Here is a 26,755-nt window from a genome sequence, read left to right on the forward strand (position 1 = left end):
GCGTTGTTAAAGCTAAAAGCTGCAGCAGCCACCATGTTCGACTCAAGCTCTTGGATCTTGGCGAGCAGATCAACACGAGAGGAGGAAGCATACTCCCCTTGAGGATCGAGCTCCTTCTCCCGATCTTCAACGACCCCGGTGACCTGAAGCCTCTCCAACTTCCCCTCCAGCTCGCTAATCAAACCCTTTTGCTCATCAACCTTCTGCACGGCACTATCCCTCTCCTCGGACACCGTCTTGAGCCTATCCTCCGCTTCCTTGAGATTGGCCGAGAGGGTCTTGCGCTCCTCCCTGAACACCATGCAGGAGGCCTCGGATTCTGCCAACTTCCGCTGCAGCAAAGGCAACTCCTTTCGAGCTTCATCCCGTTCCTCCAAATACTTGCACTCCCGACCATTCAAAAAAGTCGCCATTTCGACCAATTTGAGTAGAGCCATGGATTGGGCAGCTATCTCGGCACGAAGAACCTCAGGACCCATATCCGATAGGATGGCTTCATCCGCGGGATTAATCTTCACTTTGGTAGCTCCGGTCAGTAGCTCGCCATGAGCGTAAAGTGGAGGGAGGACAAAATCGTCAGCAGGAAGCCCAGCAGTCAACTTGTGGGGACCGGGAAGAGGAGGATCATCCTGGCCAGAAAGATCCACGACCACATGATCCTGTCGAGAAGATGTTTCTTCCTCCAGTCGCATCCTCTTCGAACGGTCCACGTTAGAAGCTGTGGGCGACTGAGGGGCAGAAGAAGTTGTAGCAGCACTGCTCGCCTCCCTCTTGTTCTTGGCAGCACGAGCTTTGCGGAGAGCAGCAGATCCACTGGTCATTGTACCTACACAAATCAGAGCATCAGTTAGCAAAACAGAAGGCGAGCAAATAGAGAAAGCAATAAACAGTTGGTAGAAAATAAATAAAGAAAGCTACGAGCATACTCCAAAAAACGGTCAATTCCTCCGAGGTGTCGCAAGCGAGCAGCTCTTTCGTAGCGATCACCTTCGGGCAGGTCAATCTTCGACCATCTTCCCCAAGCAAAGGCTCGCCATTCGAGTCACTCAGAAGGAATGGAGGCAAGCCCTCCACAAACTCTAATAATTTTTTATAATCAGCTCTCTCCTCAGCTGACAACGCTCCCAGCGTAAAAACAAATTCTTTGGTCGACATGGAATAATGATCCCTGCGCCAATAGAACGGAAATCTAGCAAAATCCTCCTCTATAGGGAGACCTTGCTCATCAAGAACTTCCTGCCCAAGCTCATCAATGCGATGCCCCCTACGAACGAAATTGTTCCAACCTTTCGTCGTGATTGGCCTAACTCCATAAAACACGGACTTGAACCCCCGTACCGACTCGTCGAACATATCAAAGAGGCGTTTCCGTTGCCTCAAAGAAACCCATCCATGCTTGGCATCCGGTACCGGGGCTCCCTTAACGAGCTTCCCTTTCGCCCGTTCCCCCCGAGGACAGCTCCGTTGAAGGCCAAAATGGTAGAAAAATAAAGGCAAGGTGGGGCCCAAACCCAAATACTCGGCAGTTTTTTCAAAAGCCTTGATAAAGGCCAATGAGTTCGGGTGAAGTTGAGAGGGAGCCAACCGGAGATGACGAAAGATGGACACCTCCAGATCTGTGAAGGGCAGCCGAATTCCCAGATGCTTGAAGGCAATCTCGTACATGGGGATCGTTCCCCAAGCCCAATTACCGCAGATCCGGTGGCGAGCAGTGGGGATCCGCACTTCGAAGTCCTCGGTAGGAGGAGTCTGAATATCCGTGCACATCGTCTCTGGGATGTCACTCTCGCAATCCTGATAAACTGACTCCGTCTCTCGGGGTTCATCCGCTACCCACGAAACGTCGGCTCGGATGCGAATTGATGAGGAAGGCTGTTGATCTATGAACGTGAAGCCACCTTGAGATCCCTCAGCCATCTAGAAAACCTGAAAAAGCAGAGGAAGGAAAAATGAATTCGACATTCAAATCCACCCTTCCACCGCCAAATCAAGCGAAAGGGCGAGGATCTCAAACAAAAAGACTACGCGAAAACTAAAGATGACAAATCATCTCTCCGAACACGAAATTCATGTAAACAATCGAGCACGAAATGCATATGGTGCTCGACACTGTTCTAAGTTAAAACCCAACCGTCAGTGGTGAAAACAAGCGATTTCTCGCCGGAAAACCGCGAAAAACCCCTCTTTTGGAGGGAAAAGGGTGCTAATCACCACCTACAACCATTAAAAGGGCTACCCAAACTACACAGGAAACCAAACTACAAAACCCCTACCGCGTGAACTACCTACAACAATCTAAAGTAAAATCCAAACAAAATCTTCAAAGATTAAAAGGATGAAACACTTACTTGTTGGTTAAGTGAAGATAGGAGTGAGGAGTTTGTAGTAGAAAAACGCCGGAGGAGCAAAACCACCAGAGGAAGCTTGAAAAGGAAAGGCTAACGATGGAGGAAATGAGTAGGAAACTGTAAAGTTTCAAACGAAAAAACCTCCCTCCTATATATAGGCCAACGCATCCGTACAGGAAAATTCGCGCCGCTTCCATCTAAACCACAGGATCGATCTAACGGTCCGGATCGATCACGATCAAGTGGCCCTGATTTGATCTCAGGAGAAACGAAAAGGCGCGAAAATCCAACGGTTCAAGACGACCTCGAGATTCAAATCTCAGCTATAGCCACTCAAGTGCTATGTGAACAGTCTTTACACGTGGCGAAAGGAAACGAAGCGACTCGTCCTTTCAAGTCACATCCGTCTGCTCGCGCAAATCTCGCGAAATCCAAGACACCACATCCCGAGAAAATTGCGACAAATAAGGAAATGCAAGATCCTCGGAATTCACTCCCCTTATTTCTTTGCTAAAAATACGGGGAAGACCGCAACAACCGAATAAGAGCACCACGTTCCTCGGCAAATTCGTAAAGTCGAAAACTTGCTCGAAAAAGAAGTCCAGTTTTCGACCGAAAAGACCGCTCGGAATCATTCGGAAAATCCGCAATATTATTAAATTAAGAGCATACATAAAGCATAAGTGCAAATAAATTGTGCTCGGGGAAATCAAAAGAGAATTATTTTATTAATGATAATCCATTACAAAGGAAAGAGGATTACAAATGGATCCGAGCACCTAATCCTCGTGCTCGGAACCTGAGCTAATCGCGGAATCCGAATCAGTCCACAGCACCTCCTCTGGCCATATCTTAGCTTCTTTCCCAACCCGGGACCCTCCTTCACCAGAGGCAGGGCCAGGAGGGTAGAGGTGGGGAGATTGATGAGCCCTCAGGAACTCCTCGACTGCCCCAATGAAATCCGCCGATTCGTCGGAACTGGAGGTATCAGAAGTATCCGAGGAGGGGAACATCACCTTAGCTTCTTTCCCCTTTTGAGAACGAGCCGGTGCGGGCTTAGGAACTTCCGCTCTCTTTTTCCCTCTTCGAGACTCAGAGCCATCAGCAACAACCTTCTTGGAATCCCTATTATCCATCGCTAGCCTTCAAATTCAAGATATGGGAAGCCAAAGGATAAGCAAGTATTTATAGCAAAGCTTGCCACCCAAAGGACCAGTCACCACACCTGACATCCCATAAATGCGAGAAGCGGCTGCAGAAACCTAGGATTGACCACTTGGAATAAACGATTGTCCCTTTCCAAAGCTTGACTTTGACCACAGGGACACTGCGAAAATTCAGCTGCCCGACTCGGATTTGGTACGTTCGGTAAATCGAGATGAATCGATAAAGCTTCAAGTCATTACCCTCGCCTACGAGCATAACGACTTGGGGGGCTCCTGTTCTGGGCCGAGCTTATAGCTCGAGCATCAGAAGGTGTCGAACACATATACCATCCGAGCACGTCCTAACGGTCAAATACCCTTGCGTATTGTAACGGCCGTAAACCGGAATGATGAGCATTTACTGCACATCAAGGCCTCCAAGCCGTTTTCCGGCAGCCACTTGATGGCCATTAATGCCATCAAGGGCCTTAGCCCAGCGCTGGGGGCTATATATATGCATCTCACTTCATTTGCAAAGGTACGCATTCTATATAGCTAGAAAACCTTACACACATACTGACTTGAGCGTCGGAGTGCCTGCAGGTACACAACCCCCCTCCGCTCCAACAGGGGTCTCAAACACTCTCAACCACCGCAAACGCCGGCGAAGTCGCATCATTCTGGTCTACACGATCATTTTTATTGTAAAACCTTTCAAAAATTTCGTAAAAAAAATAATAATCTATGGTAAAAAACAAACAAAAAATATTCAGCAAAATAATTAGTCAAAATATTTTTTTTTATAATAAAAAAACACAAGTGATAGATACTTGGGTCCCTTAACCATTTGGTTTTGGGTTCGATCCCAGTCGGTGTGTATGGAGAAGCATTTGTTGGGAGAGGTCAACCCCTTAGTTATCTCGAGGGGATTAATCTCTGCAGTTGCGCGCGAAGGATACCTTTGGTTTAAAAAAAATTGTTTTAATAATTGAGAATATATTTAAAAAAAATAATATTATTTTCACTTTTTTGTAAAAGGTTTGGACTGGGCCCAACTAATCCCACCCAGCAACCCATTTTGTAGATTTGGATGGAGTAAAGCCAAAACCGTACTATAAATATAATCCTATGTGCCTCCTTAACATTCATCTTTCTTTTTGTTTTCACTACTTTAGAGAATCATTGGCTGCTATGATCAATGCATTCCTCTAATCAAAGAAATTATGGTCGAGGCGTAGTGTATGAGATCTGTCTCTCACTTCCATCGTATTTCTCGACCGTATTTCTTTGATTAGAGAGATTCATTGGATCATAAAAAAAATTATTATATTGATACATATAAAGGTGGAGGTGGCAGCTGTTATGGTTCAATGCATTTTTTTAATCAAAGAAAATACAGTCGAGAAGAAGTTAGAGTATGAGATATCATTCTCTTTTTTTTTCATTGATCTTTCTCTACTGTGTTTCTTTGATTAAAGAGATTCATTGGATCATTGATTATTTCTTTGTTACATTCGTCAGGCTAATTTTTTAGTCATGTTTGTGGTTTTGTTAAAAACTCTGGATAGCTTATTAGGGTTTTTTTTTTGGTGTAACAAAGTTTAGTGTTGATTTAAGAAAATATTATTTTACTTTTAACAACCATTCAAACACAAATCATATTGTGATTTTCTTAAAATGAATTCTAATTGCAACACAACAATTTAGTCTCGATTAACATGTATGTTTGTTTGTTTCAGGGGTAAAAGGAAATTCTGTGTGGAAGCTTTAATAGGGATGGCTTAATTTCTCGGTGGATTCAAGAGCACATTTGATGATTGGAAGATTCTTTTGTAACCCAATAAATAAAAAGAAAAGAAAGTGGAATTCTACTTGTTCATGTTCATGCGTTATTAGTCTTTTTGTAAAGAAAAGAAAAAAAGCTGTATTTATTTATGTATATGTTGTTGCTATTATAGCTCTAAGATTTACGTAATATGTTTAACATAAATGTTACCTAAACACAATTTTTGAATACAAGCCGGATAAATATACTAATTTTTATTTTTTAATAATATATTATACTTACCGATTTGCTGCATGCATAGTCTTTTTTATGTTAAGATGTATTTTATTTTTGTCAGCAAGAATGTGTTTAGATAACATTTAATCATCAAATATTTGCATCCCAATTACGGATATGAACATTATTCGAGATATAAAACCAAATTTAACCTTTAATTGTGGGGAATCTATAATCTATAATTAAAACACAACCCTATGTGCTACGGTAATTTGAGAGTTATGGTAAAGTCCTGTTACAAAAAATATCTCACGAGTAAATATCATCATGATGACGGAGTTAGGGCTGGAGTATCAGTCAGATTAGACATGTCGGATGTAAAAAAACTCACAGTTGTTGAGTGTGTCAGTGGTGATATTGTGTGTCTCAAGAAGAATCATTCAAGTACATGCAAGCAAGTAAATATTGAGTGTGTCGGTGGATTACAATTAATTTATTTTTTATAAGGAGAATGTTAACTTGTGCCCTTAAGGCACATGTTAAGGAATCAAAAATAGAAATTATTAAATGCTAATTTGTGTATTTTGACTTTTGAAGCATTAAATTTCTTATATCATTAAATGATGAATTTCTATTTTGATATATCTTAACATGTGCCCTAAGGGCACATGTTAACAAGACCCTTTTTATAAAGTTGATGGAAATGTCCTGTAAAACTCAGCGCTAGCACAGTTAAGTGAAGCTAATGGCTACCTTACGTACATGAAGCTAATAGGGTGGTCGTAATGGTATTTCCGAATTCACTTCTATCATCATGTCAATTAAATTTTTGAATTTTGAAAGTAAGGACTCCTTTGCTGCAGATAGGATATAAAATACGGTAAGAACATGATAAGATATCAGTAGGATAATAGTTATCTTATATTGTATTTGGTGCAGTCTTATCTTGTGTTTGGTGTATACAATATAACAAACATGATAACTATTATATCAAGTTTTTAATACATACTTGCTTATAATAATATGATAAGATATATAAAATATTTAAATGACAAAGTTACCCTCGTAAATCAATTGTTATTTTTTTAAAATTATTTTTTAATACTTTGAATTTTATAAATAAAAAATATAAATAAGTAATCAAATAATTTTATATTTTTTTAAATAAAAAACATGAGAAAATAATAAAGTTTAATTTTTTATATGAATCATGATCAAATAAATAACTCAATGATATATACATGTTAGATAAGCTAAATAAATATATGATATATCTCATACGTAAATAATAAAAATATTATTGCAAAATAATTATATTTAATTTCTTATAAAATTTAAGTTAATATTCATATTTTACGATTTTTTAATAATTATTTTACTTTAAAATATTGTAATTTTAGTATAATTTTGATTTTTTTAGATTATGTAAATTACAAAATTACTCTTTTGAGAAAATCACATGTATATTTAAAAATTAATTATTTTATTATTAATTTACTATCAAATTATTTTATTATTTATATTTTATTAATTTTCATTTTTTTTATTTTAAAATATATTTTATAGAATAAATCAGTAAAAAAAAAAATTATCCTATCCTGCCGGTAACCCAGCTCAAATTCAAGATAAAAATTTTAACTTGAGAGACATGATAAGATAAGCTACAGGATTAACGTATCATATCATGCTGTGTCACCAAACACTGGACTGAAAAAGGATATGATACAGTTATCATATCCCGTCTCTTATTCTGTGCACCAATAGACCCTAAGTTCATTATAGTGGTCGCTTTAGGTGGATCAAGATTCTCTACAGTAAAATAACACACAGTTTTAATCTTGACCATTGATTACTGATCAGACGATTATGATTAATAGATTATAAAATCGTTCAAAATAATCTCAGCCGTACATATCAGATCGAACGGTCTAAAACTAAAACTGTGTGAAAACTGCAGGAAACTTTACTGCAGGAAATCTAATTCCCAGGTTACCTTCTTCTCATGAAGGAGGCTTGGGGGAAGAGTATTGATTTTGCGCCCAGACATTGGGCCGAGTTGTGGGGGGTGAAGGCACCACCAAAAGCCCGTCATGCGTTGTGGCATGTGCGTCGAGGGTGTGTCCCAATGTGTGTTCGGTTAGTCCACAATGTCCCTTTCCCTTGTGTGACGAGGAAGAGGAAAATGACTTTCAGCCAAGTTGGGAAGCTGCTGATATTTATCATGCGATTCATAACAATGCAACGTTGACGCAGGTTTCTTTACTGCGAATGATATTACAGTATTTCTTTTGTTTGTTGTATTCGGAATAGTAATGGAGCGTTGTGTTGTGCATGCTCAAATACGTTGGCATTAGATGAATTTATCAACTTTGGAATATAAGATTATGTGTGATGGAACACTCTAAACATGTATAAATTTGCCGTTGAGTTAATATTTATATTAAGTTTAATATTTATATTAAGGAGTATCACATTACCATACAATTCAATATAATGTAAGTAAATTACACTTCCCTCGTAGAGATATTTAAATTACACTATCATCAAGGCCGGTTCCGAGATTTTGGAGGTCCGGGGCAAATAATAAAAATAGATCCTGATAGAAGATTAGGGAGTAATTAGTTAAATAATTATAAGTAGTAGTTAGTTAAATAATTTAGATATTAATGAGACATAGTATTTATATTATTAGTTGGTCATCTATGTTATTGGGTTTTGTTTGGTTGGGCTTTATCTTCTAGGCCCATTAAGAGTCTTATATATATATATGTAGTGTTCTTATCAATTGGCAATGAATGAAAATGAATAATTTATTTTATGTTTATTTTACTTGCTTTCTTTATTGTTTTCCTAGGTTTAGCTTAGTGTAGCTTGATAGAGCATCAACTCTCTATCAATTGGTGCAAAATATAAAAAGGAATGGGAAGAGTATCAAAGAGTTTTTGCTGAAAAATTGCAAGCCATTCGTCTTGCTTTCAAAGAAAACCTCCAAAAAGTATCTGACAAATATAAAGCTTTGAAACAGAGCAGCCAGGAGAGACTTGTTACAGCAAATTCAGAGAAAGTTGAAGAAGAAAAACCACAAGAAGAAGAAGCTGAGTTTACTATTTCAGGTGAAGAAAAAGAATCAACAGAAGAAAACAAAGAGGAGAAGAAGCAAGAATTTAAAACTTACCATGATTCATTATCACAGTTTCCTTCTCCGTGTCCAAAACTGCCACCATCACCGTTTCCTTCAACTCTGTCGTCACCGGCGCCGACACCAAAATCACCGGACATGATCGTACCTCAGTTTTCGGTGCTAGGACCACAAGTTCTGGTTCCACTCCCTGCACCGCCGCCAAGACCACAGGATATTGTCTCAGATCCAAATCCGGTAGATAGGGTCCTAATCTTTGTTCTCGACGTCATGACCACAACTAAAGTCTGGTCTCCTCCGCCGCCATTTCCGCCTCCGAAGCCGCCGGATACAACTTCAACGCCGGTATCGACACAAAAATCACCAGACCAGGTTCTGCATCTGTTCGTGACGCCGTCACCGACGCTACTTCAACCGCCAAAGCCACCGGATCCATGCTTATTGACCATATACTCACCACCGCGACATGTTTCAGTTCCATTGCCATCGACATCTCCGCGACCTCCACCGAAGCCAAAATATCACAGTTCAACTATGAGGTTTTTCTCACGTTTCATTCTTTTCTACCAATACTGTTCACCAAAGTTTCAGCCACCGTTAGATCTCTTTGTTGCATTTACAAATGAATCCTGGACATTCAACAAAACTACAATTTGTGTGAAGTCTCAATGCCCAATTACACGTCGCCACGTGGCGCTGCATGCACCAGCTGCTTTTATCAATTCACAACATGCCCGAGATTCACGCGCCCACTCAAATCGCAGTATTGCCAGTACATGCTCCTTTACCATTTTCCTATGTGAACGTGTCATATACTCTCCCCATTCACATTTTGTTTTTTCCAAGCCTTTCCCTAAACCACATGATTTATTCATATCCTTCACCATTTCATCACAACCGTTCGCCAAAACAACAATCCATGTGGTATCTACAATTTCCACTTCCATCAATCCTATATTTACTGTGCCATCAATTGGTTTCAATCAAAGCACATATGGGCCACCAAACACTAGCCCAATTTTTTGTTATGGACAGGTTCACGGGCAAAAATCAAATAGGGCCCAAGTCTCACTGTTAACAAAGGCCAACAAACTATCAACTCTCCCACAAAATTCATTTGGGCCTCCCCACCCTCGTCCAGCCCGTAAACCTCCAGACTTGTCTCTGAACCTTGAGGACAAGGTTCAAGTGAACCCGGCGGCAATGATAGAAGATTAGGGAGTAATTAGTTAAATAATTATAAGTAGTAGTTAGTTAAATAATTTAGATATTAATGAGACATAGTATTTATATTATTAGTTGGTCATCTATGTTATTGGGTTTTGTTTGGTTGGGCTTTATCTTCTAGGCCCATTAAGAGTCTTATATATATATATGTAGTGTTCTTATCAATTGGCAATGAATGAAAATGAATAATTTATTTTATGTTTATTTTACTTGCTTTCTTTATTGTTTTCCTAGGTTTAGCTTAGTGTAGCTTGATAGAGCATCAACTCTCTATCAGATCCCTAATAAAAAATATAATTTTTTAAAAAAAAGAACATTATTTATTTAAAATATAAATAACATCAATAATATAAAATAGTTATATTCTAATCAATAATAACAAAATAAATTTTCAAACTAATATCATTAAAAATTGATATTGTTTTTAATAAAAATTGCAACATAATTTTGAAATTAAAATAACAAAATATAGTTTAAGAAAAATAAAGTAGTAAAATTATCTGTGGATTATAGAGTGATTGTATTTATAAAAAAAAAAACTTATTATTTTATAAAAAGAAACACAATTGTATAAAATAAATAAATAAAAACACAATTTTTAAAACACACGATCACTTGCGTGTAGGAACAAAGTGCTAGCCACCGTGACAAATTGGATTTCTTGGTATATTTTATCTGCATCAGCTACTTGTTCTATTTTCAAAAAACGATGGGCTTACAAAAAAAATTGAGGCCCCAATTTTTTAGGGGCCCTGAACTAGGGCCCTGCTTGCCCTGGCCCAAAATTGAGCCTGACTATCATCCTCTTTTATGTTAAAATATATAAATATTTGATTAATTAATAAAACCGATTGAAAAAACTATTTTAAAGTGAACTTGATATTATAAAATAATAAAACTTTCAAAGAAAGATAAAATAAGCTATTTGTTATCAAAAAATATTTATTTATGTTGAAGTAAACTAAATTGTAAGTTTTAAAATAAGATAGGAGGATAATGTAATTCAATGTAATTTACTCTTAAAATTTTAGATAGATAGTACATGGGATTGTGTATTAAAATCATGACACAACTGTAAAACAAAAACAAAAACAAACAAAAATATGACACAACTTGAAATAAGTTTAAATTCTTGAAAGAAAAAAAGCTTAAATTAAAGTAAAATACAAAATCTTATATTTTTGCTGCCCTTAATATTTGTAAACGGTTTATTCAAAGTGGAACATATTTACAGGTTCATAGAATTAATTTGAGAGAAAACTATAGAATAATCTCAAATTCCACATATCACCTAATTTCACTCAAAACTTAGACAAAGTCACAGCCACTTTGTGAAACCATTACTCACAACAAAACCCACTACTCTAAAACGTGTACCTAAATTCACTCCTTTTTTTTCGTTAACAAACTCTCATTTTCATCAACATTATTAATTTCTCTTTTTAAGTCCAAAGTTAACAATTTCACTAAACACAATTTTCATTACATCAAAAGTTACAACATCACTCACTAGTGCTCCCTATAGAAAATCCAAATATGGCTTCTATGTTCAAAGCTGTCTCACACCCACTTTTCCTTATCTTGATTCTTTTCTCTGCCTCCCAATTTTTGGTCATCAATGGTGCTCAATTTGAAGTTGGAGGTAAAGTTGGTTGGGTTGTCCCTAACTCAAAGGACAAAGATGAAATGTATAACCAATGGGCTTCCCAAAATAGATTCAAAATTGATGACACCATTCGTAAGTACCATTTCTTACGTATGAAATACGGACACTTTTTGCTCTGACATGCATCTGTGTTGGAAACCGGCACTACACTGACATTTTTTATGACATTGAATTATGTCTTTGTTTTAAATTTTTATTGGTATTGACGTGTCTGTGTCTAGATTTAACATTGCAATTGTGCCGTGGAACCTTTAATTAATATTTTTTGTAAATTACTGATTGCGATTATAATCTTTGTCGCTGACCATTTCGTAAAACCTTAAATATAATCTTGAATGTGTGTTTGTTTCGAACTTTTTGTTAGATTTCAAGTACGAGAAAGACTCGGTGATGGTGGTGAGTGAAGAAGAATATGAAAAATGCAAATCCGCTCGTCCACTCTTTTTCGGCAACAATGGCGACACGGTTTTCAAATTTGAGCGACCGGGATTGTTCTACTTCATTAGTGGTGTTAGTGGTCATTGTACAAGAGGACAGAAAATGATCATCAAGGTTTTGGACATTGAACCAGAAGAACAAGAACCAATTACAGCACCCTCACCACAATCTTCAAATGAGAATGCACCAACAATACATTCTAAAGCTGCTCAAATAACTCCTATTACTATCACAATATCCACACTCTTTGCTTTGTTGAGTTTTTAGGTTTTAGTTTATTTGTTGCTTTGGTCATATTAGTTAGTTTGTATTGACTTTTTATTTCACCCAAAAAAAAAGGTTGTATTGACTTTTCCTATGTTTAATTAACGTGATTTAAATTTTTCTATAGGTGTTTTTATTGTTCAACGTAACATTTTTAATAAAGAATGGATAATATCATGGAAAGACATATTTGTGAATGGATAAAATTCATTATGCAAAGATACATTTTAATGTAATTCAATCAAAGAAATAATTGTGTTTATCAATCAGTTTTCAACAAATTAATTTTTTTAGATTAGTTGGTATAAACTATAATAACAAAATGACATAATGATAAGATCAAAATTGATACCTTTACAACTATTTCACAATACATTGCATACATTTTTTCTCTTAGCTAATTAAATCTTTATATCTATCTAAAATTTCAAATTCCTGACCAGAAAAACTACTAATGTTTTATAACTAGTTTTCTTTCAATGAATATATTTTACAACCTTTTTTTTTTACAAATGTTTTATTTCAAATATTTTACAACCTATGTTGTTATTGTCATTGTTGTCTTAATTTTACAAATATCAGGAGACATTTTGATAATTTATTCATTTTTTTTTAAGAAAAGTCTAAACATTTCATTTCAAATAAACTGAGAAATTTAGGGCCCGTTTGGATTAGTTTATTTTTGAGTTTATGCAAACAGCTTATGCAATATAAATCAGTTTTTATGCTATTTTATAAGTTTACACTATTGAAAATTGTATTTTTTATAAACTATTTTATCATAAACTACCTTGACAAACTTATAATAATACATAAAAATTGTATAAACTGTTTGCATAAACTCAAAAATAAACTAATTCAAACGAACTTAGTTTGGAGCAGAATAAGCATTTGCTTAAGTTGATTGAAAAATAAGAGTATGCTTAGATTCGAAAATGATGGAACCAAATTCTCAATGATACTCTCACTCACGAATGGTAAATGTGATTCATTACCACTTTTAAAGTAGAGTTCAAAGATAGCATTTTGGATGCCAAACAATACATTTAAATAAATTAATTAAGTGTCTGCTCAATACTCTTCATATTTTTTTTTTTATACTCCTGCGTCCCAACTTGATTGACACAGTTAACTGTTTTGTACTATTCACACATATTGTTATAATCTTATTTTTCTACTAATAAACAAAAATAAATATTAGCATATAAGATGTTGTTTGATTCGTCTCGATAAGTATTGTTAAAATATCAAATTTTTATAATTTTTACTATTATACAATTAAAAATATTAATCGTCAAAGTTATGCATCGATATGCGTAAAATAGTCAACTGTGTCAATGAAATTGGGACGGAGGGAGTATATATAAACAATGTTAGTTGTTAGTATTACAATGTTATGTTAGTTTTTTCTCCTTTGTCGGGACTTGAACTCTGACACTCCTGCTCCTTAACCCTTAGCACAACTAGTTTAACGAGTTAAGTTACTCATCTCACCCCAATACTCTTCATATCTAGCTAACTATTAATAAATAGGGATGACAGGAAAACTCAAACCCGATAAACCCACCCGAACCCAAATTCAAGTTAACGGACGAAACTCGAGTTGACTGGGTTTGGGTTCGGATGACACTCGAATATATGGGTGTGGGTAGTATCAAACCCACACCCGAAACTCTTTCACCCACCCGTTTATATATTAAATTAGCTATTTACCCCTATGTATTTTTCTCCATTTTAAGTTTTTGAATGTTGTACTGGTGTCATGCTATAGTGATGATAATATTTTATGAATTGTTTAGTAAAAAAAAAACTATTTTGAAATTTACAAACTATATTACCAAATTATGCTACATTTTGCATTTTATCAAATATAGTTCGGGTCGGGTTTGAGCAGATAATCAATTATGCGTGTTCTTGTTACAGGTTTCGGGTTTGGGTAAAAAAACCCGAACTCAGCGAGTGTGGGTGTGAGTTTCATTTTCCCATCCGAACAACATTTGAGTTTAGGTGGCACCTGAATATATGGACATGGGTTTGGGTTGTATCAAACCCGCACCCATTGCCATCCCTAGTAGTAATAAACAGGAAAAAATGATCAATTGAACTTAGTTTTAGTACTTTAGTTACATTGTTTTGAAGAAGCTATATGAAAGTTCATGATAGAACTAACAACAATAAAATAATCACAAACTGGAAACATATGAATGGGGTGCTATAATTCAGGTATACAAGGCAAGAATACGGAAACATATTTCCAGTTGAAAAAAAATCTGATCTCTTGAATAATCTTATGTCAGACTAACTTGACTAATAAGTTACAGAATCTGATTGTATAAAATTCTACCAAAACTTTTCGACTGTATAAAGTCATAGCATGTTTACTGTCAGTGCCTCACAAATTGTCGCTTATCATCAGCATTTCGCTTTCCATAAGGATTGTTTGGGTTGAATCCATGTCTACTTCCATCAACTTTACGTGTTTTCTTCCTTTGATTGCCGCTGTCTATGTTAATGCTCACATTTGGAGGGTTCGAAAAACAGAATGAAACAGCAACTTCCTGATCAAAGCATAAAAACTGGTATTAAGACACTGAATACATGCATCAGAATGAGTGTTGCTACTTGCTAGAACTACTTTCTTTGCTCATGTATCAATTTATATTTTTGAGATCTAACTCGGTCGAAAGTCGGAACCCTTTCCAGTCTCTCTTCTAGCTCTACAATTAATGAACTTACCTTGAAAATTGTTTTCATAATATGATGTTACCCTTTAACTAGGAATTCAAATAAAAAAAATCCTCCTTTAATCTATGTGTTACCACTTTGACTATTTTTGTTCAGTAATTTATGCTTACCAATCAACCATTCAATTTGCCCCTATCCTTGACACTTTTGATCAAAATGAAAAGAATAAATAGAAGTTCCCAATAACAGGTGATTAAAATATCAAGTAAAGGTTCAAGTGCTTAACTGCCTAAGATCAATTTAGACTATATATTCATCAACATGCATATTCGTGAAATAAATATAAAATAAAATATACTGAGAGCTGTACCTGCAAATCAAGGCATTTCACACTGAATATATCCTTCATGGAATGTGAATTGTATGCTAATAGGTATGATCTATAAGCTTCTTTAGCCATTTTGTTCAAAAAATAATTTTCACCAACAATATTCTCCTACACAATGCAGAAGTTCCTTTGTAACATAAGCTGCAGTTGGTTACTAGAATAAGTAAAAATGTATTAAAACACAAGGAAGAAGGAATATACCAGGTGAGACTGTACATTTGCCACCTTCTTTTCATCATAAGCATATTCTTTCACAGGGACCTTAGCTTCCTGAAATAAGGATAAATATAAATTTATGATTTAGCATGAGCCAAGAATAAATTTTATCACAAAAATAAGGACATAGTCCAGGGGCCTAGGGGAAATAGCAATCACTTCCTCTCATATATCAAGTATTCCGGGCATGGTTTACTCAAATAATGCCTTGTCGCTATGAAGCATGGAAACCTCTGGTTTTAGGTGTGTACCATGCCTGACACCCTTACAACACTTGTACCTCACATGTGTGTGTTTGTATCAGTGTCGATGTCTTACAGTTTAGACATTAGTGATGTCTCTCTGTCTGAGACTTAGAGTTGATGTTCGGTAAGGTGAGGCTGTCTAGTCTTAACAATTTAACATTAAACCTTAACCAACTAAGATCCCCAACTGTTAGTGAAAGAAACTGACCTTCAGATAGCAAAGAAATTTCAATTCTTCAGGAATCAGGAAAAGTAAAGCATTTCCTTTTCCACCTTCCCCACGAGCTGTTCTACCAACCCTGTGGATATATTCCTGGCAGCACAATAAAACATATATCATACCGTACATCAATATATAAGACTGCTAAGAAACAAATAAAAAAGGGATTTTGGCTCCTTAAAAGAAAAATAGGAAGTACCTTTGGTTCATCAGGTGGATCATACTGCACAATCCAGTCCTACAACATAAATAATGGGGGAAAGAAGATAAAATATTTACCTTCAATGATTATCAATCAACAGAATATATTGCAATGTGATTTTCATGTCTCTTCTAATTCTAATTTTTATATTGTTTTATGTAGGAAGATTATATATCCTTTGCTCCTGTGTTTCTTTTCCTGGACGAGTCTTAGGTTAGGTACCCCCAACATTATATCTTTTGATAATATTAACTCGAATACTTTTTTTCTTTTCTTTAGGTAGTACGTAGATTACATTAGCCAATTTCATACTCAATACTGGGGGAGTCCTTATAAATCTAGTAGAAATGAGTCGTATCATTCCCTCAAAATAATCATATAAGTTGATAAGAATGATGAAAATGTACCACATCAGGTATGTGCAGTCCACGAGCAGCAACATCAGTACAGAGCAAGACCCCTTTTTCTGCTTTGCAGAAGTCAAGGAAAGTAGTTGTCCGGGTCTGTTGCTTTTGTTTTCCATGAATACTTGCACAATGCAAATTGATGTGATTAAAAACGTCTGCATGGAATTTGACACTGTTGCATGAAGAGAAAAAGACCATCACTTTTTTCGAGTGATGCCTCTTCAAGAAGGAATAGAGAACCAATAATCGCTTGGCGCAGGGGACAATAACATAACCCTGAAGCAATCCTTCATTTGTGACCTGCATTTATGAGTTTCCTCTCAGATATGATGATAATCCTGATGAACAAAGCTCAAAGACTAAGAAAAATTCAGGTGGACACATCACCTTCTTTCTTCCATCGTCTACATCAATATAGATAGGAGTCTCTTGAAATGACAGGCGAGCAAGATCTTCAACCTATATATTTTAAGGGAAAAATATGGTTCAGAACCAAAAACTGTAGGTGAGAAATACCATTCCTCTATTCTTGCAAGTAAAACAACCACTCATTACAGATATAAATTCTAATACACTAAGCCAAAAATTACAGATATATAAGGAAACAATTGAAACTAGAACTGTACTCTCACTTTCAAGTATAGTGCACCCAAAGTAAACAAATAAACTTGTATGAAAATTATTAAAAATTGAAATTAGATTAAAATAAACGTTTGGTGGAAGATGGGAAATGAAGAACAACAAACCTTCTTTGTTTGTGTAGCTGAAAATAAAGCTGTCTGCCTGTCCTGTTGAATGAAAAGTAGATCAATTAGCCAAATTCCACAGACATCAGTTAAGAGCAGAAGAACTCAGGCTAAACTCGTTGGCCTACATGACCATGCATTTTTAGGCCAACTGCAAGCAGCTGTTGACATGCTAAGTCAACAAACTTTTAGGCGGAACTCATGATTGTGCTTTTCCTCTATGAAACAAATAGATTATACATGTAAATTAAAATTATTGAAGTCCTTTTTGCTAGGTGTTTTTCAGTTAAATTATCCAATCCACATAACGAAAATGGGCCGGGCCTGGACAGCAATTTGAAGATAGCCATTATAACTTCACAGGCTCATACATAACAGAAAGTGAGAGGAAGAGGAAATAGAAAAGCATTATATTTATAGATACCTTTGGGAGGATCTTGAGAATCTGCTTCAATTCATCCTCAAAATTTGCTTCCAATATCCTGTCAGCTTCATCAATAATGAGGCACTGCCAAAGAATTCAGGAACGTAAGTGTAAGAGAATAGCCTGAATCTACACTACTATATGCATCCACACATCTATTAATTTCAAGAGCAAGCATGAAGAAGGACAAATGAATATTGTTACAACTTAGTGATGTACGTAAACATGATATAAAATATCAGCCAAAATACACGATGAATGAACTTCTGATTATGATCAAATAGATATTTCATATCAAATTCACCGCAAAAAAAAAAATATATTGTGGCCAAGATGTCCATGTCAAAGAACCCTGTTGAGCATCAAACCACTAATGTGGATATTATACAAGAAATGTTTATATTACATCATTGGTAAATACTAGATGTAAGATCGCATGAAAATATTGTATGATGTCTTGATCTTAAAGTGTTTCAGATTATCTTTTAGGATTGTTTTTTATGTGTTTATATTATCTTGATTGGCTTTTCAGTTTAATAAGGATTAGGGGCCTAGAACTACTATAATTTATAAATATGGATCAGTGTTTAGTCTGTATTATTCTTCCTCTAACACTCAACACCAGCATCAGCATCAGCATTGCAATATGTCCATATTTTAGTGAACCTAAATAGAGAAATAATTATATAAACAACTCATAATATACCTTCAGTTTATTATGAATGAATTTCTTAGTATTTTGAAGATGATCCAGAAGACGACCAGGGGTAGCTACCAATATATTTACCCCTTTAGCAAGGTGTTGAGCTTCACTTTTTCTAGATGAACCTCCAATAATCAATCCAAGAGTTTGTGAATGATACTTTAGAAGCTCCTTGGCAACATCATGCGTCTTAAAGAAATAGAAAATCAGCAAATAAGGAAGACTAGATAATAAAATCCATGTATGTCAAAAAGAATATAAAGAATAACAAAAATTGAGGAACAGTTTCTCAAAGAACAGTTCGGATAAACTGCAAAAAAAAAACAATTACGGAAAGAAAAAAAATCTTAAAAGAATCTTGCAATAATAACTATGAACTTTTCAAAGAACGGTTTCTTATATAACTTGTAATTATCTTCAGCATCTCATTTTTTCAAAACCTACAAGTCTGCTTGGTTAAACTTTTCCACAAAACTAGCGGAAAAAAATATTAAAGGAATCTTGTAATAACCATGAGACTTTTAATTAATGATTTCTCGTATACGTTCAAATTATCTTCTGTATCTCAATTATTTTTCAAAAGCTCTTTTATTAAATTGATCCATAACTACTTATAAACCATAAGAAATTTTCATAAGTGAGGAAGTGTAAAGTTATTTTAATTGAGAAGCTCCCATAAGCTATATAGTATAAACTAGTCCAAATTGAGCCTCTGCCATTTAACTTCTCCACAAGCACCCCCATAAGTTCGTTAAGACCATAAAGTTATTTTAAGTGAGTAGCTTTCGTAAATCATAAACTAGAAACTAATCTAAATGTAACATAATCCCAACATCACAGTTTATAAACAACGGCGCCAACAGGACCAAGGTACAACAAAAGCCAAAATATTAAGAAAATCGGTTAATCGGCAAAATTTAATACCTGAATAGCAAGCTCTCTAGTGGGGCATATGACAACAACACCAGCTCCATCTCGAGGATTAAATTTAAGCTTGTGCAAAAGCTCAACAGCAGGAATTAAAAAGGCAAGAGTTTTTCCAGAACCAGTCCTTGCAGCACCAAGAACATTTTTTCCATTCAAAAGTGGTGGAATTGCTCTTGCTTGAATCTACATTGATAACAAAGTGGTCAATAAGTCAATTCTATTCCTAACGTGTTCTTAGATTGACTTATTTTGCATAAACCTACAGAAACAACTTATGATATATCCATACACTATTCTCAACTTATTTCGATAAGCTCTTCATGGTAGCTTATGAAAACAACTTATAACAGTATATAAACAGTTTCACTCTAAGTTATCGTTCTACCATTACAGAAATAGCTTATAGTACATAAACACTTATTTAATTAATATATTTTACCTCTTCAAACACGGACAATTAAGAAAAAAATTGCTTAATACATAATCAATATTAAAAATTTATCTTATGCTAAAATTATGAGAAAATCGTTGATTTACCTGAGTCATGTTTTGGAATCCCATATCCATAATAGCTTTAGAAGTAGATTTAGACAATTCAAGAGAAGCAAATGATTCATTGCTCATAATTCCAGAACCACTATTGTTCTTCACTTTTTTCTCTTCCAATTCAGTTTCTACTTCCACTTCATTCTCCTCCTCCTCCTTATTCTTCTTCTTCTTTTTCGAGATTTCTCCATTGCTATGAGTATTTTTCACATTCTCTTCTTCTTCTTCTTCCTCAACAATATCACGGGGTCTCTTTTTGTCGTGCTTCTTCTTCTTATGTTTATGCTTGTTATTGGTTTCATCCATTGATGAAGAAATTTGCAGGTTGTTTTCTGGTTCTGCCATGGTTCGATTTTGCACAAACTCTTTTTCCTCTGGTTGTTAAACCCTAGTTTTCTCTTGCTATTCAATACACAGATGATTTTTTTTTTTTCTTAATTAGTAAAATGGTTCCTTAAAAACAATTTTGATTTCATATCGCTGCTTTAAAGAAAAAAATGTTTAAATATGTCCTTAAACACATCTCTTTTAATCAGTTTGGTCCCTACAAAAAATCCGAATAAGACCAAACTGATTAACGGATATATCTTTAAGGACCTATTCGAACATTTTTTTATTTAATAGACCTATTCAGACTTTTTTTATAAGGACCAACGTGAAACCAAAAATGTCTTTAAGAGACCATTTTACTAATTAAGCCTTTTTTTATTTCAAAAAGATTAAAGATTATGTTTATTTATTTCAAAATCGAACCCTAGTTTTTTTATTTTAAAGAAATAAAGATTATGTTTTTTTCAATTCAAAAAAATTTGAAAATAAACTTTTAAAATTTTTATTTTGGAAATAAACTTTATTTGAGAGTAAATCTTTATTTATGGAGTAAAGTTTGTACAAAAAAAAAAGTTGTAGGAATTTTTTTTTTATTTTGTAGGAATTTTTTAAAAAATTTTGAGGAAAAAAAAAAGAAAATTCGTTTTTTTTTATTTTGTAGGATTTTTTTAAAAAATATATATTATCTGACAAAGATTGAGAAATGCAATGATATTATCAAAAGACATAATCATTTTACTAAAACTATCCGTATTTACTATTTATGTAACACTATGAAAATAGTGTAAACTCAATTACCGTAAAAAGCAAGGTAATTAAAATCGGACCGGACAATATATCGGTATTTTCAAAGGTTCAATGTTCAAAGGTTCGATCAGGGTATCAGGCCGATAGTAACTAAATCGTAGTAATATATTTTAAAATTTATTATACCAAATAAAATATGTATAATATTAAACTAAAAATACTATTTATCATTTTTTTTTTTACAAAAATACTAGTATTTATCATAGATGGAATACTGTATACAATAATGTTGAACCGTCACTGAGAAAATTACTTTACACAAAAAATGAAGAAGCAATGTATATTTAATTATACGTTTCCAACAAAAGCTACACTCTTCTCATTGTTGAATATTAAATTAAATAAATTTATCAAAAAAGAATATTAAATTAAATAAAACTCAATACATTTTTCAATGTAACGACACTAAAATGAAACCACTCAATTTCAAACTTATCTTCTCCTTCTAGTGTACTTCATTCATGTTTCTCTTCAATCATTCATGCTCTCTTTTTCTTTTTTACACATCTACATCTCTCTTCTTCTACATCTATGGTTGACATCTTAGATCTACGTGGAGAGGCAGTATTAGTTCACATAGACATGCAATAGAAATAAATAGTTCATAATATGTAACATCGACAAGAAAAAATGGAGTTTAAGGTGACTTGTCTTGTGCAAAAAGGCCAAAGCAATATGACTTTCAATTTTTTTTTCTCAAAAAATGTGTAAAGTGCGGTCTAACCCAATAAATCGGTCAAATCACCGATTTTCCTAGTTTTTCTCGATTTTACACCGGTTTTCTGGTCCATTTGCCAATTCTTTGACAGTGTGGTTTACAGCTTCACCCGGACCGAATACATGTCCTGTTCACGATTCAACCGGTCAGACCGGCCGATTCAGTTTTAATTACCTTGGTAAAAAGTGTAAATTACATTCATTTTGAAACAAATTTAGGTTTCGATTTTAGTTAAAAATTCAACCTCAATTTTTCCTTTGAGTTTGAATTTTTCATTTTCCAATATGTGTGTTTTGTTGTTCTCTACTACAGAGTATTGTCGCTCGCGAATGGCGTGTTACGGCCGCAGATTAGGAAAACGGTAACACAACATTACACGCGGCTATGTATTGCAACAATATTGAAATTGTCAATTATCTCTTGGGTCATAATGCAAGCGTTGATACATGCAACCGCCTTACCCCAATACATGTGGCAAATATGCATAATTGTACCGATATTCAAGTCAATTAATTGGTCATCCTATTTTGACACAAACATATTTAAAAATAGGTAGAAATTAAATAATATTTATTTTTAAAATAATCAAATGATATATATTTTTGTGTAAATATGCTTAAATATGATGTGTTTAATTGGTTGTCACCATACAAGTCTTTTCGTTAATGATTGCTCCAAAAATACTATTCAACATTTTCCTTAATGAAATCACAATAATGATTGATTCATCCAATCATATTGAACTTAATCGAAATAAACGGACCATATTTTAAACAGAGCATATTCAAAGCTTACCAAAAGAATATTTGCAAGGCAAACTTTAATATAATCAACATTTTCGTTAACTTCAAACTTACATGTGGAGGGTTGTCTTTTTCATCTTATTGTTTCACTCAATCCTGATCCGCAAACGTCTTTGACCAAATCAATCGCAAATTTATATGAGTTGAAGTTCTGGAGAAGATATGTCACCTCAATGTACTTCGCAATGACAACATTTTCAACCGTGAGTTTTGGGGACTTACATGCTGAAAGTCGGATGAAAATGATCTTTTCAATGATATTTATGTTGTGGAATCTAGGTCTTACAGCTTATGTCCCGGGACATTTCCATAAATTGGTTGTTGATAATTAGCCTACGGTGAGTAATATTATTTCGTGAAATTAATGTTCAATATATACGATGTATATGTCTAAGTAGTTGTAGAATTAAGAAATAATTTTCTATTTATTAAAAAAAAAAAACTGAATATTAAAGTATTTTCTAACATTTTAAAAATTAGTAATTAGAGCCTAATTGATATATCACACTTGGTGGGGAGAACGTTGTGTGGCAAATGAGAGATTAGAAATGAGACATCTTGTACGTTCTTTAGAATCTCTACACTAGACAATTTGGAGGTTAAGGAAGAAAAAGATAACGACAAATTTGAATACAATACAAACGTGTAACTAACTCAGCGCAAATCTAGGGAATGCTAACTTCCTAACACTTCTAGAATATTCCCTAATCAGTATAGTTATGTAAACTAAGGGGGTGTATTGGATTGAGATTTCAAAACACTATTTTGGCAAAAGAAAATCTTGAAGATTTTAAAAGACTTTGTGAGATTATATTGATTTTGTAAGATTTTAAAAGACTTTTTAAAAGACTTTTTACATTCAAAATTTTTAACACAAGACTGTGTGAGATTTTATAACATCGACTTTTGAGATTTCAAAGAACTTTATGGAATTTTAACATTTAAATGACTCAATAAATTCAATACAAATTTCTTCCAAAAATATAATAATCAATCAATCATTCCTTAAAAAACATCAAGGAATTAATATAAACAAATAAAATCAATGAATCAATTTTTCTTTTTTTAAAATAATCATAAAAAAGAACAAGAGAACTAAAAACTTTATCAGAAAACACTCATCATAATAAAAGGCTGCAAAATTATATATATATTTCTTGGTTACAAAATTATGTTAAAGATCAATTTTATAAGGCAGCAGAAAAATCGTTTTCAATAAAAAAAAAATAATCAGAAAATTGTTTTGATCAATTGAGTTTCAAAGGAATAGAAATATTATGAACGTCCCTTCCATGGCAACCTTGAGGTGGAGAAAAAGAATGGTTGAGTTGCATATGTTAGGGAATTGTGGTGGTGGAGAAAAAGAATGTGGAGTGAGAGAGAACGATCAAGAAACACACAGGAAAAAAAGTTTGGAGTGAGTTTGAAAAAGTCTTGATGTTTTATGTGAGATTGTTGAAAGAAGAATGTATATGTATTTTCAACTAAAAAGTCTCACACAATCCATTAAAATCCATTCAAAGAAAGAATCCATTCAAATCTATATATTTTTGAATACCACAAGACATTTTATAAATCATGAGAAATCTTAATTGAATACCAACAGATTTCGTTGGATTGAAAAAAAAAATCTTGATTGTCTTAATTGAATACCACGAGATTTATTTACATTTTATAAAAGTCTTGATTGAATACCTCAAGACATTTTTATTATAAAAAAGTCTTTTAAAATCCATTGAAATCTCAATTCAATACACCCTCCTAAACTAACTTTATATATTCAAATAGTGCACAATTACAAACATATTTCAACCACATCACACAAGGCACAACTTTATACACATCGTACATTCTTGCATTAACAAGTCTTTTCGTTAATGATTGCTCCGAAAATACTATTTAATATTTTCCTTAGTGAAGTCACATTAATGATTGATTCATCCAATCATATTGAACTTGATCAAAATAAACGGTTCATATTTTAAACAGAGCATATTCAAAGCTTACCAAAAGTATTTTTGCAAGACGAACTTTAATATAATCAACATTTTCGTAAACTTCCTTTGACTTTTATTCTTCAAACTCTTTTATATGTCAATTTCTTCATAACACAATTTATGAAAACATAAAACTCTTTATGTGATTTGCTGCACATTAATTAATATATTTTTAAATTTGAGAATGAAGACGAATTTTAAGTTTGTTGTTGAAGATGAATTTTTGAATTTGACACTTTTGATTTAATGTAAAAAAAAAAAAGATGAACACGAGTTTTAGGTTTGTTGTTGAAGTTGAATTTTTGGATTTGTCCTTCTTTTTTTTTTTTTAATCATGGGTTTTCCCTTTTGTTTAATGAAGAAGATGAAGATATTGATGAATGTGTTTCTTTAATTTTTTTTTAAAAAAATAACATTTCAGCATTTTTTTTAATAAAAATTGATGAAAAGGGTTTATATGTGTGGCTATAAAAAATAAAAGACTTAAATGAGAAAAAAAAGATAAACGATCAAAGTGTTACAAATAAATAAGATAAAAGACTTATATAAAAAAATTATAAAGGACCGAAATGTTACAAACAAATAAGGTAAAAAATCTCGTGTAATTTTATCTATATTTTACACCAAGTGTAAGTGAACGTAGGGAATTTCAAATCCCTTGGACTTGCCCTTTTTGTAAAAAAAATAATAAAATCTAAATCATTTTCTCTCATCTCTTTTTTTCTCTCTTCTCTTCATGTAACAAAAAAAAGTCTTGGAATGAATCAACGAGTATAATTTAGATGCTTATAAAAAAAAAAAGAGTATAATTTAAATTAAATTTAAATATCTTTAATCTTATAAAATTTATTTAGAGTAAATTTAAATATCTTTAATTTTATAAAATTTTAATTTATCTCTAATCCTTTAAAATTTATCATTTTAATTGGAGGTGAGTTTTTATCATCTTTTTTAAATTTTGTCAAAATTTTGATATAAATTCATACCTCCTCGATTGTTTTATTATTTTGTTTTATCTAATATTTTGCCCTTTGATGCATTGGTTTTCTTTCAACAGCAAAAATACATTAGTAATTTATTGCCAAGTATTGATTATAACATGGATTTTGACATGGTAGCAATGGGATATGGATCCTCTCTTTTTTTTTTTTTTTTTTTTTATTTATGTTGGTCATATGCGGTCATTTTAATCATTTTTTTTTTTTTATCCCTTCTTAAATACATTTGTGCTTTTTGAAATTTATCCATCATTAAATTAGAAGGAAAAATGCATTAATAAAAAAGGCACGAAAGGATCTATTATTCTTTTTTTATATGTAGCTTTTAACATGACAACAACCATGCAACTGTGACGTGCATTGCTGGTAGCATTTTAAACACCATTTTGTTCTCTAAAATATTAGGTAAAATAAGGTAAATGTTAATATGAATCATGATATATTCTGGTCCACTATTTAAAGAATATTTAAAATTTTAACAATGACATATGTCTTCGGTGTTTGAAAGTATAAGTTAATAGTCATTTTTGTTTCTACGATTAAGATAATAATTCAATCGACATCAATCAATTAAAAGTTAAAACAACGAAAAATAAAGATGTATTTCATATTAAATTAACGTCGATTATATTAAAATTTTAGCCGTAAAAACGAAAAGAATTATGATTTTTACTTCTAACAAATAATGTCATCAATCGTTAGAATTTATAATAAGTTAATAACTTCAAACACTCACAAACAAAACAATACAAGTAATATTTAATTTGTAAATGAGAAAATTGGAATGTCCCATCGTTAGTCTCATTAAATAAATAAAAAAATAATAATAGAATTTGAACTCAAGTGATTAATAAATTTCACTAAAATACGAATCGTTAACTCAAATTTAATTTTTAAATTGAACAACTATTTATCAGATTTATTTTGACCGACCGAATTTCAGCTCAATAAAAATTCATCTTGTTATTTTGGGGTTACGATGATATTAATACGAAGTTTTCATCGCCGTTAACATTACTAATCTCCATCGGGAAACCTGTGTGGCATACAATGTGGCTTCTCCTATCCCAATCGAATTTTCTTCATACACATGAGTCAGAAATCAAATCCCTAACCATATGTTTAAAGCAATCAAGACCCTTACTACTTGAACCAAATCGTTAC

The 26,755-nt window shown here is 33.4% G+C and overlaps 2 protein-coding genes across 2 annotated transcripts; one reads left to right on the forward strand and one right to left on the reverse strand.

Annotated features, from left to right (window-relative positions):
* The first annotated feature begins 11,397 nt into the window (after window positions 1–11,397).
* LOC123919484 (mavicyanin) lies at window positions 11,398–12,232 on the forward strand. Its single transcript, XM_045971401.1, has 2 exons — window positions 11,398–11,599; window positions 11,892–12,232. The coding sequence occupies exons 1-2, from the start codon at window positions 11,398–11,400 to the stop codon at window positions 12,230–12,232; spliced, it is 543 nt and encodes a 180-aa protein (XP_045827357.1).
* Window positions 12,233–14,321: 2,089 nt separating this feature from the next.
* LOC123923347 (DEAD-box ATP-dependent RNA helicase 27-like) lies at window positions 14,322–20,394 on the reverse strand. The gene is made up of 12 exons (XM_045976035.1): window positions 19,930–20,394; window positions 19,390–19,575; window positions 18,469–18,654; window positions 17,763–17,846; window positions 17,339–17,380; window positions 16,980–17,051; window positions 16,593–16,892; window positions 16,183–16,221; window positions 15,972–16,076; window positions 15,504–15,572; window positions 15,285–15,410; window positions 14,322–14,787 (listed from the first exon to the last, which is right to left on the reverse strand). The coding sequence occupies exons 1-12, from the start codon at window positions 20,281–20,283 to the stop codon at window positions 14,614–14,616; spliced, it is 1,737 nt and encodes a 578-aa protein (XP_045831991.1). The 5' UTR covers window positions 20,284–20,394; the 3' UTR covers window positions 14,322–14,613.
* Between the last annotated feature and the right edge of the window lie 6,361 nt (window positions 20,395–26,755).

This window comes from Trifolium pratense, linkage group LG4, assembly GCF_020283565.1.
Source record: "Trifolium pratense cultivar HEN17-A07 linkage group LG4, ARS_RC_1.1, whole genome shotgun sequence".
NCBI classification, from domain to species: domain Eukaryota; kingdom Viridiplantae; phylum Streptophyta; class Magnoliopsida; order Fabales; family Fabaceae; genus Trifolium; species Trifolium pratense.